General features: G+C 38.5%; 2 protein-coding genes across 8 annotated transcripts in view; one reads left to right on the forward strand and one right to left on the reverse strand.

Moving 5' to 3' along the window:
* The window catches only part of LOC113815768 (protein ST7 homolog), a 17,812-nt gene extending 11,010 nt beyond the window's left edge, over positions 1–6,802 (forward strand). For all 6 annotated transcript variants that reach the window (XM_070131264.1, XM_027367784.2, XM_070131263.1 and 3 more), the window contains 11 exons: positions 13–169; positions 363–533; positions 1,430–1,663; positions 2,141–2,238; positions 2,499–2,689; positions 2,942–3,044; positions 3,181–3,288; positions 3,464–3,599; positions 4,286–4,425; positions 4,543–4,652; positions 4,810–6,802. In XM_070131264.1, coding sequence (XP_069987365.1) covers positions 13–169; positions 363–533; positions 1,430–1,663; positions 2,141–2,238; positions 2,499–2,689; positions 2,942–3,044; positions 3,181–3,288; positions 3,464–3,599; positions 4,286–4,425; positions 4,543–4,638 — 1,434 coding nt within the window. In that variant the 3' untranslated portion in view covers positions 4,639–4,652; positions 4,810–6,802. The remainder of the gene's footprint in view (positions 1–12; positions 170–362; positions 534–1,429; positions 1,664–2,140; positions 2,239–2,498; positions 2,690–2,941; positions 3,045–3,180; positions 3,289–3,463; positions 3,600–4,285; positions 4,426–4,542; positions 4,653–4,809) is intronic.
* Positions 6,803–10,819: 4,017 nt separating this feature from the next.
* Positions 10,820–20,000, reverse strand: part of Caf1-105 (chromatin assembly factor 1, p105 subunit) — a 24,356-nt gene continuing 15,175 nt past the window's right edge. Inside the window, exons 9-12 of one of the 2 annotated variants that reach the window (XM_070131265.1) lie at positions 19,189–19,358; positions 18,211–18,540; positions 17,767–17,884; positions 10,820–11,948 (exon numbers count right to left, since the gene is read on the reverse strand). In XM_070131265.1, the coding sequence (XP_069987366.1) occupies positions 11,757–11,948; positions 17,767–17,884; positions 18,211–18,540; positions 19,189–19,358 (810 nt within the window). In that variant the 3' untranslated portion in view covers positions 10,820–11,756. Of the gene's footprint in view, positions 11,949–17,766; positions 17,888–18,210; positions 18,541–19,188; positions 19,359–20,000 lie in introns of both variants that reach the window. The other variant, XM_070131266.1, reaches the window with a different exon arrangement.

Below are 20,000 nucleotides of genomic sequence, written 5' to 3' on the forward strand. Positions count from 1 at the left end.
TTCCTTTCACAGATATTTGAGTGGTGGTACTTTCGAAAATATGGAACCTCATTCATTGAACAGGTGTCCCTCAACCACCTCAGTCCATGGATTGGGGGTGGTGAGAACAACACCACAGAAAATACCAATACCAATCCCAACAATAACAATAATCAACAAAGTGTTCCAGGTAAGTTAATGAGGTTGTTTTCTTACTGTTTGTAAAATCTTATTCTTTGCTACAGTACAGATTTATACATTCATGATAATTTTTGGAAAAAAAAATCTTTTAACTATTTTAGTTTGTTAGAAAATATATTTTGTACAAGAAATGGGAATTCTGCAGTACTTTTACATATATCTGAAATTTCCCAATTTTTCAGAGTGTAAGGTGTGGCGGAATCCGCTGAATCTCTTTCGAGGTTCTGAGTACCAGCGACTAACATGGTCAACCAAGAAGGAGCCCCTAACATACTATGACATGAATTTATCTGCACAAGACCACCAGACATTCTTCACCTGTGAGGCAGATGCGGGGAAGCCAGAATATGAAAGTAAGTCAGTCTGTTACCATAATCCATGGTGATCTTGTGTTTTTAGATTGATGGGCATTTTGGTATATGATAAATATTTTCCTTTTTATACTTATTAGCACGAGTATCACAATATACTTTTTATGTTATTAGGATTGAATTATCCTTGTACTAGTTTGTTTTTAATATGAGGATTATAATTGTTTATAGAAATGTAATTCATGTAACCTGTTCCTCATCATTTGATTTATTATTATTTATTGATATAATATCCAAAGATTAATATTATTGAAATTACATTGTATACTAAGAAAATATGTTAGTACAAAGTATTAAGATATTATGAATTAGTAAATACTCAAATATTTGTCATTGGGTTATACAAAACATTTACAAATATGTGCTGTAGATATTAGTAGTAGTCTTTGGCTAGGTAGTTATATCTGGCTGTTTTACAATGTCAGATTGTGAAAATAGCATTTCTGTTCACAAAAAGTACAAAAGTTTATAGGAACCAAACTAGCATACTGTGACCTCACTGATAGCTGTTGGAATGTTATGAGTTAGTACTTTTGCTAACGGTAATTTAGATGACCAAGGTGCAATAGTTTAACAAAAAAAAAAAATGATAAAGACTGTTGTTGCCTAGTGCCCACTGCCCTTATCCTTGCAATAGAGAGGGCAGAAGTAGCATAACTACATATAGTTTTTGCAGTTTTGTAAATAATATATATATATATATATTTTTTTTTTTTTTTTTTTTTTTTTTTTTCAGATTTTGTATGTAATTCTGTGATTTTTTTTTTTTTTTACTTTAAAGTTTTATTCATTTTCGTTTATACACTTTATTGTATAATCAAGCCAAGTTTGTACTCTATCAGGTTGAGAATACTTATGTATCACCTTTCTATGAACAGTAATGCAGACAGCCTGGAGAGAAAGAAACCCAGAGGTACGCATCAAGTCAGCACATTCTGCCTTGGAATTAAACCCAGAGTGTGCCTCAGCATACATTCTCTTAGCTGAGGAGGAATGCAATTCCATTGTGGAGGTGGAAAAAATGCTTAAAACAGCATTGAAATATGCTGAAGTAAATTATAGAAAGTCACAAACTACCCAGCATCAAAGTCCAGTTATGGAAGCTTTGCACAGTAAGTTCAGTAGGTTTTTTTGTTTATTTCTTTTAGTCAGTCACCAGTTCTGTTCATATATTTGTTACTGAGGAAACAATTAAGCTCAATTTATAGTCTTGGTTTTATGCTGCTTCTACTGATACTCGTTGCTGTGAATGTAATTTTATAGGTATTCCATTTTTAGGAGATTTTGCATTGGATTAGGAATTACTAATGCAGGTTTTGTGTCCTTACCTATCATATAGTACTTGTTACTTTTATTTAAAGTAGTGTAAGTAATAGGTAACTTCTCTATTGTTGTTCTAGAAAGGAGTATTGTCAAGAAAAAAATGATGTAGAATGTTCTACAAGAAAGTAATATGATGATTATCATATTTGCATGAAGATTTCATAGGATATTTGAGTTCCTGTGCATATATATAGTTCAAAATGCTACTCTTTTTCTGGGTTGTGAGATCAGCATAATATTTTTTACTCTTTTCTTCTGTTCTACAGGGCGGGACAGAAATGTATTTATTTACATAAAAAGACGACTTGCCATGTGCGCAAGAAAACTTGGCAAGATGAAGGAAGCAATAAAGATGTTCAGGGATGTAAGTGTTACTGGCTATTAATTTATTCTGGTAAACCTAGATGGTCTTACGGAATATTTGATATGTTATGGCCCAGCTACAATTTTTTTATTTTTTTTATTTAACAGCATTTGTATCTGCCTGTGTGTGAATATACCACTTGTTTAATAGCATGTGTGTGAATGCTTCATTTATGTAATGGCATTTATATTCCATGTGCATGAATGTTCCACTTTTATAGTCATTTACATGCTAAAGTAACTCCTCACATTTTTTTTCAGTTAACAAAGGAAGTGCCTCCAATCATGAATGTCTTAAACCTACATGAAAACTTGTTAGAGGCATTACTTGAGGTTGGTGCATATGCTGATGCACAAGCTGTTCTTGCAAAATATGATGACATTGCACTCCCAAAGTCTGCAACTATATGTTATACAGCAGCACTGCTAAAAGCAAGAGCAGTAGCAGATAAGTTAGTATTGATACGTGTTTGAATAAAGAGTGGTTTTGTTTGTATCGTTTTATTCTAATTCTCCCTTCTCTTCCATCCCTAGATCCTTCCTCCTCTTCCCTATTCTTGTTCCTTTTTCTCATGTCTTTTCTTCATTTTTCTTTTATGCATTTCCATTGAACATATATAAGCTTCTTTAGTGTTTAAAGTAATTGATATTTCTCCTGATTCTTAGTGTTGTGGAAGAGGAACTTACAAAATCTATTATTCTAGATTTTCTCCAGATATAGCAAGTAAACGTGGTCTCACAGCAGCAGAAATGGCAGCTGTAGAAGCCATTCACCGTGCTGTAGAATTCAACCCACATGTACCAAAGGTAATTCACAGTTTCAGCTACTTTACTCTTATCACAGCAGAATAAGGAGAGACAGAGTCATAGAGGGAGTGAGTCAGTGTGAGAGTCTATGCACACCTAAACATGCACATTTTGTTTATAATTTTGCTCCTTTCAGTACTTGCTGGAGATGAAGCCCCTTATTCTTCCTCCTGAGCACATTCTTAAAAGAGGAGATTCTGAAGCCATTGCTTATGCCTTCTTCCACCTCCCACATTGGAAAAGAGTAAGTAGCTTTTGTGAACCTGCGTGTCATTCCATAGTGCATAGAATTTCATAGACATTTATATATAGTTCAGAGTATTAAGACATTAAATGAACTTTGTCACTTTTCCTATTTTGAATGTTAATTATCATTGAATCACCTGGACAGGAATTTAATTTTATAATATTTTTTAAAGGTTGAAGGAGCACTGAACCTCCTGCATTGCACATGGGAAGGAACATTCCGTATTATTCCCTATCCTCTAGAGAAAGGACATTTGTTTTACCCTTACCCAACTTGCACTGAATGTGCAGATCGGGAGCTTCTGCCATGTAAGTATTTATTTCCAAGAAATAGCAGTAATGCAGCAGCTCACAAACATTTTTTGCCAATTACCACCCTGATTCCGTACACCCACCTCCTACCACCTCCACTTTTTCTACCATGTGTTTACAACTGCATGCATAGCATTTTCATTTAATTTATAAAGCTGGCATATTTGATAACATTAGCTGGTATAATATCTTACTATATTATAACAGTACATGTCACAAAATAATTTCAGTGTATGATTTCTTTTTATTTTTTTCATACATCCTTCCTGAGGTGCATGCACTACATTATGGGAGTAGCAGCACTAATTTTTAAATTTTAGGTGATTTGCTCAGATCATTATTATAAAACATTGATGATGTTATTATGATGCATTATTGAGCCATATAAAGTTCTGTCTCAGTAAAGTGTATTAGAATATTTTACATTTCCAGAAAATTATATTGCAAAATGTTATTGTTGGTAGGCAGATAACAAATGAAAATGTCCAATCAATTAGATGTAAGAATAGCTTTCTTGGACCAAGATGCTTAGCTGTAAGGTATGCATGTGGTTCCCTGCATGCCACAGTGCTGCATTTGATTTTCTTGATAGTTGTGGTTTACAAAAATTCGTGCAATTTATCATTTAATTTTTTTCTTTGCTGTAGGTTAATTTGTTTTATTATTTTTCTTGTCATCTGCAGCTTTCCATGAGGTTTCTGTCTACCCAAAAAAGGAGTTGCCATTCTTCATTGTATTCACTGCAGGCCTTTGCTCCTTTACTGCATTATTGGCTCTCTTAACACACCAGTATCCTGAGCCCATGGGTGCCTTGGCCAAGACAGTACGTTTTACTTATGCTTACTTTAGTTTTATTCAGAAGATATTGAAATAGTGAGACAACTGAAATTACTAATTTTCTGAAGATTCTCAATTACTTTTTTTTTTTTTTTCATTATAGCTTTTGAGCTGGTGGTATGTCCCAATCCAATATGTTTTGGAGAAGCTGGAAGCTGTTCTGCCATCAAACCTTCTTCATCATCTATCTCGAATTTGACCACCATACAATAGGTAGTGTTAATTGCAGATCTATTACATAATTATTGCAAGCATATTAAAATTGGATCTTTACTTCATAGTTTATTGATTTAAAATTAATATGGTAAGATTATGAAATGCATCATATTGTAGGATACACAGATTGACTTTTACCAATTTTTATTTACAGATTGAAAATTGTGGCCAGGGACTCAAGCTTGCAACATCACATATTTTTCCCACATATGATAGAGTCTGAATCACTTCAGTATTTTTATGGAATATAATTTAATTTATTGATGATACAGGAGATTAATGACCAAAGTGAGAAACAAAAGATTATGGCATTCATCTTCATTAGATTTGTATCATGGGCTCACTAAGCTTATTTTTGCACAATATGTATGTGATTTATGATGTAGAGCCACAAATAGTACTTAAATAAACTTTATTTTAAAGATAAATTATTTGGTAGAAACTAAAGCAGCAAATTACAGGAGATGCATAGAACTTTGCACAAAACAATCATTAGAAAATTACTTATCAAAATACGTACTGATGAGAAAGTTAGTTTCAAAGATAATGCAGCTAAAGTTCTTTTTTCTTTTCTTTTCTGTTTCCTCACATTTTCTTTGGGAGTTACTGAACTTCTATGAAGCATACAAATTTATTCTTTTATCACAGTTGTAAATTCTTGTCTACAAAAAGGAATTGGTAGAAGGATGCAGCCATGGTTTACATATTTTGTCCTTTAGAAATAGATATTACAGTTATAGAAATATGTCCTGGAGTATTAAAGTGGTGGAATCAAACAAATTTCAAAGGATGCATTAGAATGTGGCTTTCACTTCTGTTTTGTCAGTTTTCATTTTTCTTCCTTGCTAGTACATGTAAAATTTCTTGACATGTATGATACTTTTTTATGCAGTTTTAACAGTAACATTGAGCATTATTTTCGTCATGTAATGAGAATATGGGAATATTCTTCAGAGCAGTTTAAAATTTTAGTACCCTCATGCATCTGTTAAGGTTTATTTTACATTATTGAATTTCAAGGCAAATCATATAGTATATTTTTTATAGGTTTATTATTTTTAAGCAGACCTCAGCAAAAGAAGGCTCCCCAGTATGTGATCAGAATGTAGATTAATTTCACCCTTATTCCCTCGCTGTCTTCCTTATTTTCTCTAGTTTTATTAAGCAAATTAAATGTCCACTTTTTTAGGGGAAGAATACACACTAAACTTTCTCATCAACCTCTGAAACATGAATTTCTGCTAATGAGGATCTTCAGAGGTTAAGGAAATTCTTAAAGTTCATAAATTAACAACTATACATCAGAGTGTTTCAAGCCTTTCGTTCAATGATAAAGCAAAGGGATGCTATATATTATGCACATGTGAATAGGAGTCAACAGAATGAAAAAAAATAGGCTGCAGGCTCCATACAGAAATTTTATATCATGATTTCTCTTTGCTAAACCAACTTCTTATTGTGATTAATATTCATATACAGGAAATGATAGGTTAGATACATAATTTTTCAAAGATCATAAATTGGGTAGAGATTGAAAAACTTGTAAGAGATATCTACAGTGTTTTCTTATTTGCTAATTATTCCAAGAAAAAACTTTTGTGGTTTCAGACTTTGCTATAATATACGAAGGCTATCAGAATATAAGCATTGATAATGACTGGCTTGTAATGTATATTTATCTGTTCAGCAATATTTTTCTCTTTTTTTTCCCAAGGTTTCTTTCTCCCTTCCCCCACCTGCCCTCAACTTTTACTTTGTGGAAGTAGCTTTTCAAAGGTTGTACTTGTTCTATTTCATTGCTCAAATTGCATTTGTTGATATTTTAAATACTAGGACAATAGGACTAGTGGTGTCATCTTGTTTATGATGTTAACTTTCCATAATGTGGAAAACAAAAAGGAAAAAAAAGAGCAGATTGCACTTTTCTATTTTATATCATGTGCATCACAACTTCCAAGTCAGTCTTATGTTTTTTGATCAAGACCACTTAAATACAGCCATAGCAGTACATTTATTATCCAACTTATGATTTTGAAAGTTGCTTGAAAAAACTATACACTGCTGCATATATACAAGATCTGAATTTTTTTTCAGGTGGATGTTTATTGTACACTATCATGACAAATTATGACTTTACTTTTGCATTGCATTGAGTTTTATTTTGGAAACCTTTTCAACAAAACTGTGAACCTTACAAAGTAATGAAGAATCAAAGGATTTCAGATTAATGAATTGTTAATACCTCTTCAAATCAGATTTCATATGACTATCTTTTTCTCACTTTCAGTGAAAGGCATGTCACACTTTCTTTCAGTGCTACTACTAGCCAATGCTTGCTATTTAACCCACTGATATCAGGGGTGTATGAACAGTAAAACGCACATACACATGCGCACACACACACGCACACAAACACACACACACACACACAGATTTCACAATTACACGATTCGGCTCAGATAGCTGCACTTGTGGCCAGACCTGCGAGTACATAAGGCCAGTTGAACTGCGCCTTTAGACGTTAAAGATTATACAGCGTCATGTGATAATATGGTAGTGAAAAGTGGAAAGAGGGGAGCAAATGAAGTAGAGCAGAGATTATTAGGAGGTAGGGCAATTGAGTGCATTACAGTATATCTGTGACAGGAGGCAATAGGGACATTGTTCAAGGAAAACAGATAGCTGTTGGAGAAGTATTGTAGGTACGAGAAAATGGGACTGGGGAAGGTGGTAAAGTATCAAGGAAGTGTCAGGAGGGGAGGGGTCTGGAGAAGGACACTTGTGACAGAAGGGATTCGCGTGAGTGGTAAAATGGATGGGGTGTGTTGAGAGAGTGTATGAGGAAGGGGGATGGGGGGAACTTGAAGAGGAGGATAGATATCGGCAAATACTTTAAATTTAGAGGTAGTGGAGTGTTCCCTTGGGTTATCTCTAGGAAGTTTTGGATGTCTTCTTCAAGAGTTTCTGGAAGGGAGTTGGGTGAAGAGGACTAAGAAACAAAGGTTCTCTTGTAAGCAGAAGAGGAGATATATATCTGAGGAGCAGAAGAGGAGAAAGGTGTAGGAGTGGAGGTAGTAAGTTGGAGTAGAAAGTTTAGTTTGTATGGTGCGACAAGTAAAGTGAGGAGGTGGGGTAGGTATCAGGAAAGTGGTAGAGATTGGAGTATCTGGATTTAATCTGAAAAAGGAATTTGACGGGGTGAAAGGGGGAGTAGAGGTAGGATGGATCGAGATAAAGGGAAGAGATTCTGAGACATCTGGAGAACATGAGAGAGGAGCAGCTTAGATGTTCAGTTTTGGAATAAGAAGAAAGAGAAAAACCTCATGGCTGTGCTTCCTGTCTGAAACCCTTATGAAATGAAGTGGCATGGTGTGACAACAAGCATGAATGAGCTACCAAACAAAAGTGAGCAAATGATTATGAGAAAAAAGTAAGGCAGGTTAGCCAGACTTGGGTGTAGTTGAGTGAACTTACCAGTGTATCTATGGTGAGTGAGCTTCCACTCTGGCCCATGGATGAGCCCAGGGAATTCTCCAAGGTGACTGTTCTAGACCAACAGCCAGGCAACTGTATTACTTGGCTTGCTGCAGAACCTTAGCATATGGCTTCAACAGTCCTAACCTATTTTCCCATTCATTCTTTGTATTTTATTTTTATTTATTTTACTTTACTTTATTTTTTCACTTATATATCTTTTCTCAATTGTGCTTTTTCTCAAAATGATTTTCTCAATTATACAAATTTTCTCAATTTCTCATAATTTTTTTCAATTTGTCTACCCTTGTCATGCTTCCTTCCAGAGCAACAAGCACTCCAAATTGAAGCTATGCTTACTACTCTGCCTTGGGGAGGTGTTTTTTTGTGAAAAAAAGAAGAAATTAACCAATTTCTAAGCTATTTATGAGAGGACCTTAACAGCCAGAAATTTTTAAGGCTGAAAAATATATATGCACATTTTTTCATGTTGACAGATGCTAAATTTTGGATGACAACTTCAATGATTTTTAATGTCAGTCTTTAGTGATACTATTTGTCAACTTCAACAATTTTGGTAGACATACATTAGTTTTTGAGTGATTTTGACTTGTGAGGACAGCTATTGCCCACATTACACATAGACGGCTATTGGATTTAAAAAGAAAATATTAAATCTAAACAAAAAGCAAAAAATTCACTGATATTCAATCCATTTACTGATTTGAGGTGGATATCAGTTAGAGGCATCCCAAATAAAATTTGTCTAGTGAGGGTACTGCCCCATCATGTGGACACAGCCTAATAAAAGTGACCAGAAAGTTCCATAAGTAAATACTGACGTAAAAAAAAAATAATAAAAATAAAAAATCACTAAAAAAGGAACTTGTCCCACTTTGTAGATATTATTTGCTTATGTTATTAAAATTTATTACACTTTCTTCATTTCTAAGAGGTTCATACTTGTATGGAGGAATATGTTGCATGGTAAAATACTCCCTTTTTGAGGACTGATGCCAAAACTTTAGCTGGCAGCTGGATGTGCCAAGTGAATATACAGGTTACATTCAAAACTTTCTTGCCCTTCTGCACACCAATCTCATGGATATGCCAAGTTATTGGGTCAAATACCATAAACAGAATGAGGTATATATGCATATATATTTCTCTTTGCAGGCCACAGGTTGTTTGGAGATATGTTTTTGCCGTGTTTGAATATAAAAAAATTCCTGACAGTGCCATTTTTTCCATATTGTCGGCAGTGTGGTGAATTCAAGTACAGAAAATCTAATTAGCTGTATTTTTTTTTTTGTGTGTGTGTGCGTGTGTTCTTTATAGAAGCATAATAATATTAGATACAATGAAGCTAAAGACAAAAAAGTACACAGTTGGAAAATGAGATTTGTTGTTATTTGGCCATATAATGAATTGCATTAAAGCAAACATTTCAGCAGCTTAGATGTTCAGTTCTAAACAAATTTTAAAACTAAAATCTAACTACTTTTTAGAAACAGGGCAAAAGATCATTTGAATTTAACCCAATGCTGCCTTGGAAGGCATGTACGGACATGCCATACCCACGCTTTTTTCAGTTTATCATTTGTATTTATGGCTTCACAAGTGCTTAGTCACCAATAAGTCAATCACTAGTACAACCGGTCTCACCTGTTTGTAATTTTTTTTTATTTTCATATTTTATTTCATATTGCAAATAGTATTGTTAAAATCTTTAATGATTTTATCATTAATAATACCACCATGATATTAATAGCATAAAAAAAAATAGTTTAACAAAACAACACTGCAATGAGTATCACATTTTCCCAGTAGTATTGGTTTATTAATAAACTGAAATTGGAGAAATTTTCATTGAATCATTGAAAAGATAATGGTAGTAAACATGGATAAATATCAACCGTAAATAGAATCTAAGTCTGCATAACAACTTGGCAAATACTTACACAGACATCTAATGAATGTAAATAGTGTCATTCTTACTCATATGATAAGGAATGAGAACTGAATACAAGCCATAATTACAGCAGCTATTGTTATTATAAATTATTTTTTAATGTAACTTTAGTCACTTCCAATGCAAAAGGAATCCTGTAAAATCTAAGTATACATTTTTGCCTCTATTAATCCTCTCATGCCAGGATGACATACTATTAGACCATGGTTGACCACCCCTGACTAAGCACGTGTGAAACCATCCATGTGTAAACACAATTAGCCCAGTGCCAACAGGTAAAAATGTTTGGCAAATGGACATAATAACAGGATTGTTGGCGCGCATCGGCAGTTTCCTCTGTTTGCGCCCGGCTCGATCGGTAGTTTGCAAGCGACGTTTGGCATCTAAAAGCTTTTATTTTGCTATAATTAATAAAAATATTAAAATTTTGAAGGTTTACCTTCAATATAGGTGCCATTGCCTAAAATCTTTACCACATAAATGAAGCCGCTACTATCAGAGAAAAACAAACTCCATCCAACAAACAAGTGGTGCGGTAAGGGGCATGATATGATTCCATCAGTTTCTCGGTCCATAACAGACATGGCATGTACATATATGCCACCTGTCGGCTACAGGTTAAAAACTAAACTAACAGTGGGTAAGTCATGTACATACATGCCATCCTGAGCAGCAGACAGTGAAGTTCATTCTATATTATGGGTAAATATACTCAAAATTAAATATAGATTAATTTTTATTTTAAGAAATACATATCAAATATGACACCTACATTCTACATGGCGTAACTACACACAAATTTAGCTTGTTATTGATATAAAATGCAATGTTCCATATATAATTTACTAAACTATAAACACTGCAGTAGCATAAACAAGAAAAAAGTTTCCTGCACAAAGAACAAATCCAAAGTGATTTCTCCCCTCCAAAACATGCACTTCCTAAAGACAAATTTCTGCAAAGCACCAAAGAGTAAAATTAACTTCAAAAATATTAATTGATAGTCTGTGCTTCCTTCTCTTCCCATCAGCATGGGAGGTAGTGGAATTACTCTGCAATCTGCATAGTGTTTGTCTTCCTTGAAGTGACACTGCCATTCCGTATGATAGTATCAAGTATATACAATAATTGCCAGTTCTACAAATAAAATTTTCTAGCTTATCATTGAAACTATACTCCTGCATCTATTCCCTGGGACAATTTATTACAGTATCAAAATGGTCTTGTTAGTAAACACTATCAGCAAAGACATACATTTACTTTGCAAAAATAATGATTTTTTTTTCTCTTCTTTTTTTAAAGATATTTCACATCTAGTTCTTATGCATTATGAAAGCAGATCGTAGTGTTTATTTCCAAAACCTTCACATACCAGTGTATTTTGAATGTTTTTAAAAAGTATAAGTAACTTTTCACAGGTCATTATATTCACAGAATATGTGGCCTGCAACCTTTGAAGGTAAGTAAAGTAATAAAAAAATATATAATAACAAAACTGATGTTAAAAAAAGCTCTAAAAAATCACTGTTCTCTTCTCTATCAATAACCCTGTATAAGTACAGTAGCATTGAATATCACTGGGCACACTATCACAGGGGAAGTTCAACCGCTAACAGAATCCATCAAGTGATCAACAAAAAGCAGTAACTGTTAACTCATCTCGACTCACTCACAATATTCTTTTTCCCTTTGGGGCTGGAAAGCATTATAAGTGGCACTCGTCTTGGTGTCTTGGTCACTCCAGTGGGAGTTTTTGCAGGTGAAGGATCTTTTGGCCCTTTTGTAGGACTCTGATCATCACCCTCAAATTTCTTCCTGGTTTCTTCATCAACTTCCATTGCTTCTCCCTGCCAATGTATCCAACAAATTATTATGCACTTATCTTATCATTACATTTTACTAACAAAAACAAAAAAGAATTGTGAAATCATGCTTACTGTGTCCAGACTATAATATACAATTCCAAAAACTCAAAACTATGTCCCATCACACTTGAATATGCAAAACAAAATAATACAGGCAACACTTTTCTTTCACTTGTGCATAATACAATACAAAAAAATTTCCCATGGAATACCCTATTAAACTGTTATTCCGCTGGATCTTGGTGACATGCCTGTTATGTCATGAAAAAAATTTGGTTGAGGACCAGGTGACAGGAATATGCTCTCAAGGAAAAATTAAGCCAAGGGATTGGGTGACAGGAATGTTCCATTATGAATAGTCTGGCTAAAGGCTTGGGTGGCAGGAATGACTCTCCGTGAGTGCACAAAGCTCTATGGGGAAGATTAGACTCGATGGGCTTTTAGGCGAGGTTCTTCCATTAGTAAAGGGGAAAAAGGCATTACGGGTGAAGGAAGGTGAAGCATGAGGACATCTGGAGGGGTGTGTAGAAAGACACTGTTGTGACTGAAAGGAGTCACATGAGCAACCAAGTGGGAGTAGAAAAGGTAATTAAAGAAAGAAGAGGTGTTGTTGTCCATGGGGCAAATGGAGAAGTTAAGATGGGGTGTGTTGAGAGAGAGTGGGAGGGAGAGGGGTAGAGGATGGATATCACCATTTAATTAGATGTAAAAGAGATTGGGAGTAGAGATGAGCATTCTCTTGGGTCACATTTAGAAATTTTTTATTGTCTTCAAGAGTTTCTGGAGGGGAGTTGGGTGGATAGGTCAGAAATCATTATCATCATCATCCCCTCTTCTATTTTTTAATGAAGAGAACAAGAGACAGATGTCCGAGGAGCAGAGAAAGAGGTGGATGTAGGACAGGATGTGGTAGAAGATGGGGTGGAACATTTTAATTGTTTGGTGTGACAGGTAAAGTGAGGATGAAGGGCAGGCACCAGGAAAGTGGTAGAGATTAAGCCCTATGATCCTATGTCATGGGAAAATCTGGGTCAAGGGCTGGGTGACTTGCCACGGGTACACAAACCTTTTGGAGTGTGATCTGACTCATTTGGCGCTTAGAAGGGGGCTTTAGCATTATTGCCATTGATGAACAAATGTGGAATGTAACGTGTGTAAGCCGTGACTGGAAACGAGCTGGCTCCTGGGAGGATGCCATTTCCATGCTGCACATGTATTTATTTCCTACATAGAGAGATAATATGGAGTCTGTGCAAGGAAAATAAGCTATTAAAATCTGGATAAAGCAAATCAAAAGACAAATATGGACATTGGAAAATGGCAAAAAGGCTAAAAAAGTTTACAAAGACAAGGCACAGAGTCTTGTCACCACTCATGGGTGTTAAGTGCCCACCCACCCTACACATTGCATGCCCAGAATGTTGGCTACTTACATAACCCACTGCCCATATTTTCAGCACCATGATTTCCATGACGGAACCAGATCCAACAGGTTAAATATCAGGATTTAGACTGGAAAAAGATTTTGACTGGGGAAGAGAGGGAGTTGAGGCAGGATAGTAAGTAGTAGGGGGAAGAGATACTGGGGGAGATCCTGAGACATCTTCGGAAGGGAGAGGAGCAGAGTGAAGGATAGCATTGGAATAGGAAGCAAGAGAAAAATCTTGTCAGCATGCTTCCTGTCTTGTCTTGTGTATAGTGAGGCCTAATTTAAATTTGAGAACTGCTACCTCAGACTCAAGCTTGTGGACAGGGCAGCTCCTATAAAATATACTATGACAGCCACCACAATTGGCAGACATGCATAATTGTGCAGAGCAATTTGAACAGTCACAAGCAAGTTGGGCACATAGAGGGTGGCGGACTGTGGAGTGACAGTGTAAGGTGACACTGACAGGGAAGGGATTGATATGGCCAGACAGAACAGGACAGGACACTCCACTTTTATAAACTTATGGTCTTGTCTATGAAAGCTAATCTTGCCAATATTGGTGTAGTCCTTACAGTGGCATTGTGTAGGAGGTATATACACTTCTCCAAGCATCTCCCTCTCTGCCATGAGAGGATTACAGATACTTGAATCACAGTATCTTTGATACTGTGATCTACAAAATGTCTTAATCTAAAATGTAAAGCGACACACTTAGAATGTTCATAGGTGGGAAATGGGTTATCAGATGGATTTTAATTAGACCATACTGTCTTACTGTCCACTGCTGTCCAAGTCCAGAGCCAGGTTGAATCCTCCTTTATAAATAAGCTGCCATATGCCAGTAATCCTTCTCAAAACGGTACACCAACTTAACCTGAAATGACCTGTCTCCACTATCCTCACCTGCCCTTGCTCTACTATATTGCTTTACCCTGACTCTTTTATATCATCTCCCTGTCCTCCACTTGGTCAGACCTGAATCATATCTTTTAAAGAAATCTATTTTCTGGATAGTGGGTTTATATTCTATTTCATCAACAGTGTAATGTTCTATCATACACTTTAATATATAAAGTTCTATGGGTATTAACATGTCCTACATATAAGAGCCTATTTGCCAAAAGACTGTGCAGATTTTTAAAAATCTTGAGATATGCATTGGACTTGCAATGCCTGTACAATTGGGGGGTGACAAACTATCATCATCATCATCATCATGGGGGCTGACGCCGACGGGGGCGCATAGCCGCATCCACCCTTCGCTTCCACCTACGAGGATCCCTCATGGCTAGACGCCAGGCAGGGACTCGGCCCATCTCTAGTTCTTCATGGCAGGTTTGGTCGATCTGCCCAAGCCATGACTTCCTCGGTCGTCCCACAGGCCTCCTCCATCCAGGGTTGTCTCGAATAGAGACGACCTGATGGGCAGGATCATCCTGAGGAAAGCGAGCCAGGTGGCCGTATAGCCTGAGTTGGCGATCACGGATTGTGCAGATAACAGGGCTTGTGCCAGTCTCACGGTGCAACCGTTGGTTGGACACATGGTCCCGCCAACAGTACCCCATGATCTGGCGCAAGGACCTATTACAAAAGGCTTCAAGACGAGCCTCCAAGGCACAGGACAATGTCCAGGTTTCGCTACCGTATAGCAAAACTGGCATTATCAGGGCCTTGAAAACCCGTAGCTTGGTCCTTCTGCACAGGTACCGACATCTCCAAATACTCTTGTTGAGAGAGTTCATGACCCCTGCTGCCAGGCCAATCCGTCTGCTGACTTCATGGTCTGACAGCCCAGAGTTATGAACTACACTACCAAGGTATGTAAAGCTCTCTGTGACTTCAATGTCCTCGCCGCAAGCACGTACCGACTGAACAGGTTCTCCTAACAAGTCCCCAAATTCCTGGACCTTGGTCTTGGTCCAGGAGACCTCTAGACCCAGGGGCTTCGCTTCATTGCTAAATGCATCGAGAGCCGCCACTAGGGTTTCCAAAGACTCAGATAGAATGGCAACGTCATCAGCAAAGTCAAGGTCTGTAACCTTGATATTGCCCAGCGTTGCCCCACAATGACTTTGAACAGTAGCTCTGCCCAGTATCCAGTCCATGCAAGTGTTGAAAAGAGTTGGTGCAAGGACACAGCCTTGCCTCACTCCTGAACTAACAGGAAAGAAGCTCGACAGGCCCCCACCACACTTTACAGCACTTTCAGTACCAGTATACAGGCTTGCTATTAGTCCAATAATCCTTGTTGGTATTCCTCTCAGCCTCAGGATCTCCCAAAGTGACTCCCGATGCACCGTATCGAACGCCTTCTTGAGGTCGATGTAGGCTGCAAGCAGCCCACGCCCGAACTCACGACGGCGCTCTACAATGACTCGAAGCGCGAGGATACGGTCTATTGTGGACTTACCAGGAGTGAATCCGGATTGCTCCAGTCTCTGGTGCCTCAGTAGATGGTCTCTGATACGTCTCAGAAGGATGTGGGCAAGAACCTTGCCTGGTACACTGAGCAGTGTGATGCCTCGGTGATTGCTGCAGTCCCAACGGTCCCCCTTCCCCTTCCAGAGAGGGATGACCACACCCCTCAACAGGTCAGGAGGAATGGAACCGGACTGCCAGATGGCAGCCAGGACAGCATGTAACCCCCGTGCCATAGGTTCACCACCAGCCTTTAACAGTTCAGCTGGTATGCCGCAGATACCAGCTGCTTTACCACTCTTCAGCTTGGAAATCGCCCCCCTAACTTCAGTTAGGGAGGGAGGGTCCTCACTGATAGGTGGATTCGGCAGCGGGATCTCGACACTACCCGCATCCAAGTTAACTGTTGGTGGGTCAACCTGGTACAGCTGCTAAAAATACTCAGCCCAACGTCCCCGCACCGCAACAGGATCTGAAACGATCTGACCACTTACTGAGCGAACTGCTGTCACCTGTGAAGAGGGCTTGGAGTTCAGCTTTCTCAGGGCTTGGTATGCAGGACGAAGGTCATTTACTAAGAAATGGCCTTCTACCTCCTCTGCAAGACTCCTAATAAACTGTTCCTTGTCCCTTCTTAACAGGGACCGAGTTCTGCGCACATGAGAACGGTGCAATTCCCGATCCCCTGTCAGACGAGCCGCACGACATGCATCAGTGGCTTCCAGTGTCTCCCGCGAGATGGAATTCTGTACTGCTCTCGGGCGTACACCAATCGTATCTTGAGCTGTATCAAGCGTTTCACGCTTAAAGGTATCCCACAGAAGAACAGGGTCTGTCAGACTGCCAAGCACTGCGAAACGATCAGAGATTGCCTCAGCAAACCTGCGGGCACACTCCCCCTCCCTCAGCCTGTCCAAATGAAACACCCTAGGGTGATCATTTGACCGCTGGGGGGTTTTGAAGTGGACCCGGAGGGTAGCCACAACCAATCTATGGTCAGTACCACAGAACTCAGCACTCCTGAACACCCTGCAATTCTGAAGGATCCTCCAACAAGTGCTAACAAGTATGTGGTCGATCTCCTTGGCTGCGTTACCCGCATCACTGTACCATGTCCAGCGATGTGGGTCTGGGCGCTGGTACCAGGAGCCAGAAATCCTCAATTTCTGGGATCTTGCAAAGTCCCGGAAAAGGAGGCTATTCTCGCTACCGGCATCAGCTCCTGAACCATGGGGACCGACAGACATCTCATAGCCAGCTCGATCACAGCCAGATACCGCATTGAAGTCGCCCAGAACAATGCGAATATCTCGTCGAGGACATCTGTCTGCCACAGATGTAAGTTTGGCGTAGAACATCTCTTTCACGTCAAGTTTACAAACATCGGTAGGAGCGTACACAGCAATAAGAGACATGAAGCCAAAAGAAAGCTTCAATCTCAATACCATTATACGCTCATCAACAGGAGTAACCTCTACTACCGAGGGCTGGAGTCTGCTGGAGACGGCAATGGCTACTCCCTGGAGATGGTGGCCATCGCTGTGGCCCGACCAGTAGTAGGTGTAGCCACCTACACAGGTCATGCCGCTGCCAGGCCTCCTCACCTCCGAGAGAGCAGCCACCTCAACTCTCAGCCTCCCCAGTTCCCTCGACAGTAGAGGCAACCGATCATCCTGACGCAAAGAACGGACGTTCCAAGCCCCCACCCTAACTTCCCGCCTGAGGTTCAGCCTCTGGCAGTCGCTCCGGGTGGATGCCACCTCTGCCACCCCCACCGACGCTGCCCCATATAAAAGGGGCAGTGACAAACTATACTCATTCTTAATATAACCAAAAACAGCAAAAACTAACAAACAAACTAATAATAGTAATAGTAATAGTAACAGTAATAGTAATAGTAATAATAATAACAATAACAAAACAACAATAGTAACTAATTTTTTTCTATACCTGGGAGTGTCCATTCACTTGAGGTTGCGTAGTGTCTGCTTTGACGGTTGGTGTGTTCTCATCATTTTTATGGGTTGGACCAGAGAGAGTAATTAATGACACTCTCTTTCCACTCTTGCTGCTGTGGGAGGTCATCATCTTTCAATATCATTCATCATAAAAAATAACAATCATTCATTCATAGATCCTCATCTGACATTTAATCAAAATATTCACACATTTGAAACATTCTGTTAAGTGAAACTCATAAAACTTACAACAGAAACCATAAAACATAATTAAGGAATTGAAATCAGTTCCAGACTTAATGCTTCCTAAAAGGTAAATGAAGTGTTGACAATGCAAAGGCAAGATCTACTTTGGCATGTGAAATATGGTATTTTGTACAAAACTGAGAATTGTGGCTACATCCTGAAACGTGTTCAATACACACTCTACACAAACCTTTTTACAGCAATACTTTCAACTGGTTTCTTTGGAGGCTCAACATCTTCTGCTTCCATTTTTTCTGGTTCTCCACATGGTGATGATGCACGGGGTGATGATGCATGTGGTGATGATGCACGAGGTGATGATGCACGTGGTGATGATGCACGTGGTGATGATGCTCTTGAAGAAGGCTTTGCAGAAAAATTTGGACTTGTGCCAGCTTTCTTTGCTTCAGTTTCAATAACCTTTCCTTTGTAGGGAATACCAATTTCTTCTTCCGTGAAAGAAACCAAAGAGCAGTAGCCATCAGTCGATGATACTACAAGGATGCGCCCATCAGAGGACCTAAAATAAATGAACATGTCAAAACACTCAAAACCAATGATTGTAAAGGTAATACTCTAGTTTGACAATGTTTTATCTGGAAGTATACAGATGCAACTAACATGGACCTTAAAACTATTGTGTCATTATAATTTTGATTCTACTCATCTAAAAAAAAAAAATTCTTTAACTGAAATTACTATTTAGTTACTAACAGAAGGTATCCTGCCTCAATTTTCTATTGCAAATGACTCTGTGGGTTATTCTATCAATATGCCTTAAAGTAATGGAGCTACTGCTTTATTACCAAACCTTTGCCTTTACTAAAAGGTCATCTTATAAGTAACAAACCGCTTGTATCAGAATTTGCCCACATGTTGGCTTAATAAAAGTATATTCTATAACTCTCAAAGATTTCAGAGGAAAATAGCCCAAAGTAAATATGTAGAAAAGGCAATTATTCAAATCAATCCTAATAACTATATAGCCTTCAAATGTTAGGCCTCCTTTCAGCCAAAATGTAGTAAATGGAAATAACATAATTGACAGCTGATGCTAAAGTAATAAGACTATCAAAATATGAATACTTCAGTTAATACCACTTTCGTACACTAAAAGAAGGATGATGAACATTGTGATAGAACATAATTCTGTCCATAAAAAACTTACCATGCAATGTCACTAAGGCGTGTGTAATGAATATTTGAGATCTTTGCAAAGGGAACTGGCTGCTGTGTATCATAAAGCAAAACAGCATTTTGGGTTGCAACAGCAAACACCATTCTATAGGGCAGATGGAAGAGATTTGCATATTCCTCCCATGGCTCTCGTGATTCTTCCTGAAAGTGAACCTACTCTTTAGGTATGAATATTTTATTAGAAGGCAGATAAACATGCACTATTCAACCAGTGTGCTGCAGTACAATCGGTCAAATTTAACCCCTTGGATTCAAGTGACATGCACATCACATCAAAAAAAAATTTGGCTGAGGGTCAGGTGACAAATATCATCATCATCTGGGGGCTAATGCTGACGGGGCCGCATAGCCGCATCCACCCTTTGCTTTCACCTTTTGGGGTCCCTCATGGCAAGCCACCAGGCAGGGACTTGGCCCATCTCGAGCTCCTCACGACAGGTCTGATCGATCTGCCCAAGCCATGACCTCTTAAGTCGTCCCACAGGCTTCCTCCACGCAGGGCTGTCTCATACAGACAACCTGGTGGGCAGGATCATCCTGGGGGAAGTGAGTCAGGTGGCCGTATAGCCTGAGTTGGCAATCCCAGATTGTGCAGGTAACAGGTCCTACACCAGTCTCACTGTGCAACCGTTGCTTGGACACATGGTCCCGCCAACTGTATCCCATGATCCAGCACAAGGACCTATTACAGAAGGCATCAAGACGTGACTCCAAGGCACAGGATAATGTCCCGGTTTCACTACCTTATAGCAAAAGTGGCATTATCAGGGCCTTGAAGACACG

Source organism: Penaeus vannamei, chromosome 16 (assembly GCF_042767895.1).
Source record: "Penaeus vannamei isolate JL-2024 chromosome 16, ASM4276789v1, whole genome shotgun sequence".
NCBI classification, from domain to species: domain Eukaryota; kingdom Metazoa; phylum Arthropoda; class Malacostraca; order Decapoda; family Penaeidae; genus Penaeus; species Penaeus vannamei.